This window comes from Brienomyrus brachyistius, chromosome 9 (genome assembly GCF_023856365.1).
Source record: "Brienomyrus brachyistius isolate T26 chromosome 9, BBRACH_0.4, whole genome shotgun sequence".
Lineage (NCBI taxonomy): Eukaryota > Metazoa > Chordata > Actinopteri > Osteoglossiformes > Mormyridae > Brienomyrus > Brienomyrus brachyistius.
In genome coordinates this window covers 24460854-24469614 of record NC_064541.1, presented here as the reverse complement: position 1 = coordinate 24469614, position 8761 = coordinate 24460854, and the positions used below count along the sequence as shown (strand labels likewise).

Sequence of the window (8761 nt, the reverse complement as noted above, 5' to 3'; positions counted from 1 at the left end):
AAATAAGACCTTGCTGCTATGTCTTTAAACTACGAAAAACGTTGCTGCTAGGCTGTTAGTCAGGTCCACCATTACTGCAGTCTATTGTTTTGCACAAAATTCAAACACTGTGCTTCACTGTAACTGTTGCAGTTTTCAAATTGATTAGGGGAGAATATGTGTAACTCAAAAATAAGTACATTTTAAGCACTTTTTGACTTAGCTACTGGAAGGGAGAATAGACCCCATTGACCATCTCACTTATATGCCAATTTTCAAAATCTTTCCTATCTAATTATGTGGTTAACTGTATTTCTGTGTATGTCTTAATGTCCATTTATGTCAATTATATATTTTATATTCTTTATGGGGTCAATTCTCCCATCAAGAATTCAAGTCACAAATGCGCCTCAAGAGTCACATGCTACCACATACGGCATTTTACTTCGCAGTTCAGGCAGACTGTGCAATATACAGGATGGATTCAAGCTCTATTCCTCACATGTCCCAAAAGACTTGATTGCACACCTACAGTGACATGTTCCTTTTGAACAGTAAAAAAAAACTAAAGAAAAATGAATGTTCTTAAGTACAGTATGTACTTGGGATTAGCTACAATTAATAAGAACAGTATTTACAAATCAAAATATTTTTAACTTTTGGCTGTTTCACATAGACTATGCTATTTACCTGCCCACAAATCAACAAGGAATAATGACAAATAAGTGACTTTATCTTGCCTAATATTTTGATGGATAAAAATGGTTAAACTGTAAAGTCATTTTTTCTTGTGCTCCTGGAGCTGGTACTTATCTTAATGTAATTAAGTTCACCAGACTCGTGCTTGTTCTTTCATGTACCACCATTGATTAGACTGGACTGGTCTATGGCAAAGTGACATGATTAAATTCCCCCACGATAAATGTCACTGAATGAAGATATTGCAGTCTAAAGAAAATATTATTACAAGCCTACCTTACACACTCTCCCCACCTCTCCAAAACAAAAAGTGACATCACTGAATTCCCCCACAAGGAATTTCACCGATTTCCTCACAGTACATTTCTCTGACCAGCTACTAGACTGCTACGCATAAAATTTGCCAAAGAAGGAGGCTAGCAATGAAAAATTAATATGAACTTTATTACACAATAGTGTCAAAACTGCCCTTTTTTGCTATCACTATGCGGCACTGCTTCAGTTCTGGAGTGATCTGTCTCAAATTGAATCATTTCCAGTTCATCACCCATACAATGCCTCTGCAAAGTTCTGTAAAAGATCCATGAAGCTGTTTTTGACAAGCAACGTGTTTGCAGTATCCTTATGAGATGCTATGTATCACTCTACAATGGAGAGTGAACCTGGCAACACTAGGAAGAATCCTCATTTTGGCTCACAACCTCTTCTTCTGGTCATGACCTACATCGCATGACCATCAGGGAGGAAAGGGCTACAGATGGAATGGGAAACCACACCTTGATGACTTAGTTCCCATTTCCACACCTGGTATCTGGTTGTCAGTAAGAGGTGTCCTAATACTATCACTCATGAAAAAGATCCAACACTAAAGATGGCCGCACACACAATGTCCAGACAGATCAAAATCAAACATATCAGCGAGAAAGATCTGTCACATAGTTCAAATAATGCCACCGTGTTTTTTCTATGTATGTCAAGCCATGTCCTTAGAGGGTGTAGAATGTTTTTGATGCAGCAGACTTACATACAGACTACAAATTAACGTATTGTGGTGAGCAGGCAATTCATATTAATAAAGCAGATGACAGTTCTTTATTAACACCAATTACTGGTTTAATACAAGCAGTGGTACAGACAAGGAAGCCAACAATTTACAAGACTCACGCTAACAAAACACATGCATTCCCCAAATGTTACACACTCCCAACATTTACTAATAACATAAATACACAAATATACATATCAATTTACACAATTTAAAAATGCACATGATGTGTGCAAAGCTTGCTGATAACTGCATAATTAGTCCTGCTGACCAACTCAACAGTGTTATATTAAATCAGCCAACTGTGGACAGCGGGTGAGATCAGACCAAGTGAAAATATTCACCTTGGGGGCCCTACACTGACAGTGGGTCACCATGATGAGCACTGCTCAGACACTTTTGTTTGAAACATGAGGAGACTTTGACCCCTGGCTTGAATGGAGCAGTCCTTGTGTCTGAGTGTAATCTACATCTATGCTGTGTTGAACAAAAGCATAAATGTGAATATTCCAAGACTTAGAGCTTTCCTGATCAGGAAAGGATGTCTCTGTAATAACGTTAATGCTTAATGTTAAAGTGCCATGTTTAATGTATATGTTACAGTTATACAAAGAGAAATTAGTGGACAGTAAACCTACAAAAAATATCTGATCATAATTTATCAGCGCAAGTAGAACATCAAGTTTACAAAGATGCAAGACAGAGATCAATATCAGAGAGGAAAGAGTAGGAAGAAATGTAGGAAGGACAGGAAGCAGGACAAGCATCTGAGAAAGGTCAAAAGCAGAGCAGGAGATAAAACACACTATCTCATTCACCATCTCATTTCTGATGAATTCAAGAACTTGTGAGGGAAAGACACTCAGACCAGTGATCTTGATATCTGAAGGACAAGATATCCAGTCCCAGGCTTGGCAGCTTTGAGGTAGGTAAAACTTGTAGCTTTTAGCCTTATTTTCTTCTATATTGAAAATCAGACTGGGCTTGCCTAAGAACAGAAGTATATGCATAGCCATCTTCGAAAGCGTAATTTGTCTGCGAGGTTTTGCATTTTAGTTAATGTTTAGTGTCTATATTATCATGTAAGCAAATTTTTTGACCATCTACAAAAAAAGTACATGCACAAGGTGTCACACTAAATATCAAGAAGGTTCTTTTATAACATATTTACACCATATGGGGAATTGGATCACATCTATCTCTCTTTCACTGCATTTCACAGGTTTTCTTTGGTAAGTTGCCATTAGTTACTTGCCATTGATGTTTGTACCAGTACTATATTTATCTGGCAAATGGAAATTATGTCCCTTTAAACATGATACATGAAAGTACAGTAAGCTAGTAATATTCAGGTTTTCTTGCCATATGTATGCTGGATTTGTTCAACCGGATGGATACTTAATGTGGAAATATTGGTTAAATGAAAATAAAAATAAGCCACTAATCCTCTGAGTAGAGTGGGGCAAACATAAAGGAAAATGCCGTTATCTGCATACCAGAGTTACCAATTAGCAGTAAACTTCATTGGTTAATATGTAATCATACACATTGAAGAATGTGTAAGTCCTAGATATATTTTGTATTATTTCAAGAGACACAAATTGCATGTATTTTGTTGTTTTCAATGGAAGTATATTTGAAGTATACTATGCATGAATTTAAGATAAGAAACACCTGTTTCTCTGGATTTCTCTGACCATGTAGCAAGGTCTACTGCTTGTATGGGCATTTGTGACTGAGTTTATGGGTTACAGTTTTTATCCCAGTTGCTTATAGCTGCATACTTGTCTTTGGTGTGCAGTTCAGTGGTTAGTGAAGAATTCCCCTAAGTATGGGCCTCCTCTTGTTGATAATGTTGATACTTTATTTGCTATTCCATTAGCATAGCTATATTGGAATTATTTAGTCGTTGTATATCCTATTTTGCTCTCTTATGAGATATATGTGCACACATAGGTAAAAGAGCAAAGCTTGGCATTAAAACACATAGCCATTATTCCAGCAGCACTGGAGCAGTTTTTGATGTTAAAGGCCCTGTTCAAATGGCTCAACCGTGATCTGGTTTCCATTCATTGGACTGGAAAAGTGATCTTCCAAACAGGCAGAGACTAATTTGAAGAGTTGCATGTCATCTTATTCTCAATGTTCTTCCTGACGTTTAAATGTCTAGGTAATAGAGATGCTCTCACCAGGGTTTTTGTATCACCAATTAATGATAACAGGAATCAAAATCGTCCAATACCAATCACTGACCACAGAGTAAAATCACACTTACTTCCACAAAAACACAGGTCAGAATTTGGCGCTTGGGCTGGTGACAGACCAAGGCTTTTCCAAGAAACGACTTTGATTTTCTTTGAGAAATATAAGCATCTCTCCATTTTTCGGAGAAGGTGTGTTCCTCTTCTCATCCAAAATTTGCGCAACTGTACTGAGCAGCCACTCTCTCCACATTCATACATGGAGCACAAGGATATTCTTGCGCTCGTGTGCTCACATTTCTTGTACTCCTCTAGGTGAAGACGCAAATGTCTAATGAATTTTGTGGTGTTCTGTCATCTTTAACAGCTATCTTATAAAACTGCCAGACCATATTGTACGCCATCTGCAAAGTCGATAGTTGAGGTTGGTCAAATTCAAGGCCATCGACTAAGTAAAACCGGCTGATTTAATTCCATTGCTTGCCGATCATAGCATATCTAGTAGCATCTACAAAAGTGCTGAATGCTTCATTACGAATTTGGATATAAATTTGTAATATTAACAGAACTGAAAAAATATTTACCTTAAGGCATATTTATGTATTATAACAAAAGTTGATGACGTTTTCATCTGCATATCTTTCTTACAGATCCCTGGTGGGTGACCTCTGACTATGGAAAGCCTCCTACTATCTGTGTACATTCTCACCTTCCTTATTGGCCTACCTACTAACATCCTATCCCTGTGCATCTTTTGCATTAAAGTACACAACAAGCCCATGCCCACTGACATCCTGCTACTAAATTTAACTGTGTCAGACTTGCTCTTCCTTTTAGTTTTGCCACTGAAGATGTATGAGGTAGCCTCACATATGAAGTGGTCCCTGCCCTATTCCCTGTGCCCAGTCACTTACTTTGTGTTTTTTTCCACCATCTACACAAGCTCTCTCCTGCTCATGGCTGTCAGCGTGGACCGTTACTTGGGTGTAGCCTTCCCGGTGAGGTACAGACTGTTGAAAAAGCCACTGTATGCTGCAGTTGCCTGTGTAGGGATCTGGGTCATCAGCTCTGCCCACTGTAGCATTGTATTCATCGTAGAACATCTTTCTTTGGGGAATGAAACCTTGGACACCACTGTCTGTTATGAGAACTTCACAGAGGAGCAGCTGAACATCCTGCTTCCTGTACGCCTGGAGTCTTTTGTAGTGATGTTCCTGGCTCCTCTTCTCATATGCACGTTTTGCTACTTGAGCTGTATCCGCATCCTCTCTGCTCAGTCCCGGATCTGTCACAAAAAGAAGAAGAAAGCCATTGGCATGGCTTCGGGGACCCTCCTGGTTTTCGTGATCTGCTTCCTCCCATATAATTCTTCCCATGTTTTTGGCTACGTGAACGGGAAAAGCCCACCCTGGAGGGACTACACATTGCTCCTCAGCACATTTAACACATGCTTAGACCCAATCATATTCTATTTTTCCTCCTCTACTTTTCAGGAAATGGTCAAGTATTTTATTCTCAAGATTGCAGGATTGAGAAGCCTCATTCTCAGATCAGGAAGGCTGTCAACCATGACAACCAACACTGAAAACACCCATCAGGAAAACTGAATTAAAGTGGAAATCAGAAATATTTGCACTTATCTTTTAAAGCTGTATATCTGTATGTCTTTTTTTGCTTTGTCTTTGAAACTTATACATGCAATAGTGAACTTTGTATCAAATAAATACTCAATTTCTCCCTATGTGGTACTGTGTTTTGTTTAACTGATGATAAAATATTCACTGTGGCTGATCGAGTTTCCTCTCACGGTCTGAAGACGTGGTTTATCTCAGCTGGTTATCTCAAACTGCTTTTACTATTTACCAGAATTATAGTTCTCGAGATCCGGTCTTTGTCTTGAGACCGCTCGACCTAATCTCGGATTCATCTCGGTCTTGAGCCCATTTTGACGTGGTCTTAGCCATAAGTCTCGAAATATTACAAAACATATTATTTGAATCGATATGCAGATATACTTATTTCACCTCACTAAGCAGAAATTAATTTTCCTGTGCTTTTCTCTTGTACTTGCGCTTAGAATGTACTACATCTCCCAATTTCAGAGAGCGCAAGGACTGCTGGAAAGAGAGCAAGCGGGCCCTTTAAAAATTAACGTGAAACATGCCGGGAAGAACTTTTCCAAGAACCTTGGAAATCGAACACCCCTTAACTCGACCAAGTCGAGAAAAATCTAGTCACAGCTCGACCGAAAACCAGAACACGGCAAAACAAAACAGACCTGCTAAAACTTGTACTGATCGAGACGCGTGTCTGATGGGTTGAAAAGAAGGCAAACGGACCTACTGGGATGCTGGTGCCTATGGATCGCTCTCAGTATCGCTCTCCCTCTCGACCGAGTTCGATGTGCGACAGCTGTGTTCGGTGTGAATTTTTGTGTGCTTTATCTACAGTACATTTAGTGTTCCCCATCATGTTCCCCAAGAAAGTGAGCACTGATATTAGTATACAAAAGCGGAAAGCAGTGACAGTATCTGTAGAAAATTATAGTGAGATTTGAAGGCGTGTCTGTTCTCGCTTCGGAGTATGGAATTGTCATTTATTTGTTTATTGTTATTGTGTGTGCGCTTTTTCATGTATGCATTAATTTTGTATTGATTGTTAATGCTTTTTGTCATTGTATTGATAGATAAGTTTAAATAGGCAATCATTTGGGGGTCTGGAATGAATTAAATTCATTTGCATTATTTCTTATGGGGGAATTCAACTTGGAATGCGACCAAATCGCAACTTGACCAGCATTATGGAACGAATGAAGTTTGTGTTCCAAGGTACCACTGTATTCACCTGAATTAAAAAAAATCAGCAGTTGAAAATTTCTGAGAGCCAAGTGTAACTCAGTTTGAATGAGTTATTAATGGTGTGTGTGTGTGAGAGAGAGAGAGAGAGAGCACGAGCGAGCGAGCATTCAGTATGGGCATGATAGAGGATGCCCGAGTAAAGATCCATCCATCCATTATCTTCCGCTGGATCCGAGGTTGGGTCGTGGGGGCAGCAGTCTCAGCAGGGAAACCCAGACCTCCCTCTCCCCGGCCACTTTATCCAGCTCCTCCGAGGGAATCCCGAGGCATTCCCAGGCCAGCCGAGAAACATGGTCCCTCCAGTGTGTCCTGGGTCTTCCCTGGGGCCTTCTCCCAGAAGGACATGCCTGGGACATCTCACCATGGAGGCGTCTAGGAGGCATCCTAATCAGATGCCCGAACCACCTCATCTGGCTCCACTCAATGCGGAGGAGCAGCGGTTCTACTCTGAGTCCCTCCCAAATGACTGAACTCCTCACCCTATCTCTAAGGGAGAGCCCAGCCACCCTGCGAAGAAAACTCATTTTGGCTGCTTGCACTCGCGATCTCGTTCTTTCGGTCACTACCCATAGCTCATGACCATAGGTGAGGGTAGGAACGTAGATCGACTGGTAAATCAGGAGCTTTGCCTTTTGGCTCAGCTCCTTCTTTACCATTGCATACCGATGCAGCGCCCGCATCACTGCTGACGCTGTACTGATCCGCCTGTCAATCTCCCGTTCCATCCTTCCCTCACTTGTGAACAAGACCCAGAGATACTTAAACTCCTTCACTTGGGGGAGGACCCCCTCCCCGACCCAGAGAGAGCACTGAGGACCATGGTCTCGGATTTGGAGGTGCTGATTTTCATCCCAGCCGTTTCACACTCGGCTGCAAACTGCTCCAGTGAGAGCCGAAGGTCATGGTCCGATGAGGCCAACAGAACCACATCGTCCGAAAAAACAGAGACCTAATCCTGAGGTCACCAAACCGGACACCCTCAACTTCCTGGCTGCGCCTAGAAATTCTGTCCATAAAAGTTATGAACAGAATCAGTGACAAAGGGCAGCCCTGGTGGAGTCCAACCCTCACCGGGAATGAGTCCGACTTACTGCCGACAATGCAGACCAAGCTCTGGCACCGGTCGTACAGGGACCAAACAGCCCTTATAAGGCAGCCCGGCACCCCATACTCCCGGAGCACTCCCCACAGGACTCCCCGAGGGACGCGGTCGAATGCCTTCTCCAAGTCCACAAAACACATGTACACTGGTTGGACTCCCACGCACCCTCCAGGATCCTGCTGAGAGTATAGAGCTGGTCCACTGTTCCAAGGCCAGGGCGAAAACCACACTGCTCCTCCTGAATCCAAGGTTCGACTATCCGACGGACCCTCCTCTCCAGCACCCCCGAATAGTCCTTACCAGGGAGGCTGAGTAGTGTGATCCCCCTATAGTTGGAACACACCCTCCGGTCCCCCTTCTTGAAGAGGGGGAACACCACCCCGGTCTGCCGGTAATGTCTATGACTCAAGAGGCACCGCCCCCGATGTCCACGCAATGCCGCAGATGCGTGTCAACCAAGACATCCCTGCAACATCCAGAGCTTTGAGGAACTCCAGGCGGATCTCATCCAACCCCACCGAGGAACTTTTTAACCACCTCAGCGACCTCTTCCCCAGAGATAGGTGAGTCCACCCCCAAGTCCCCAGACTCTGCTTCCTCATTGGAAGGCATGTCGGTGGGATTGAGGAGGTCTTTGAAGTATTCCTTCCACAGACCCACAATGTCCCAAGCTGAAGTCAGCAGCGCACCATCCCCACTGTAAACCGTGTTGATGCTGCACTGCTTTCCCGCCCTGAGATGCCGGATGGGGCTCTGGCATAGGGCTGGGGGTTGGATGAAGTATCTAACTACAGTTGTTTAATTGGCGGGTTAAAGTGCCGTAGCTTAAACGTTTGTATGACAAATTAGTATAAATCTTTAAACCAATAAGATTAAA

The 8761-nt window shown here is 42.2% G+C and overlaps 1 protein-coding gene across 1 annotated transcript; it reads left to right on the top strand.

The window, feature by feature from the left end:
* Positions 1-4592: 4592 nt before the first annotated feature.
* On the top strand, positions 4593-5531 carry LOC125748885 (free fatty acid receptor 3-like; the record flags this gene model as incomplete). Its single annotated transcript, XM_049025553.1, has 1 exon — positions 4593-5531. A coding segment is annotated over one exon (939 nt), but the record flags the coding sequence as incomplete, so codon positions are not given.
* Between the last annotated feature and the right edge of the window lie 3230 nt (positions 5532-8761).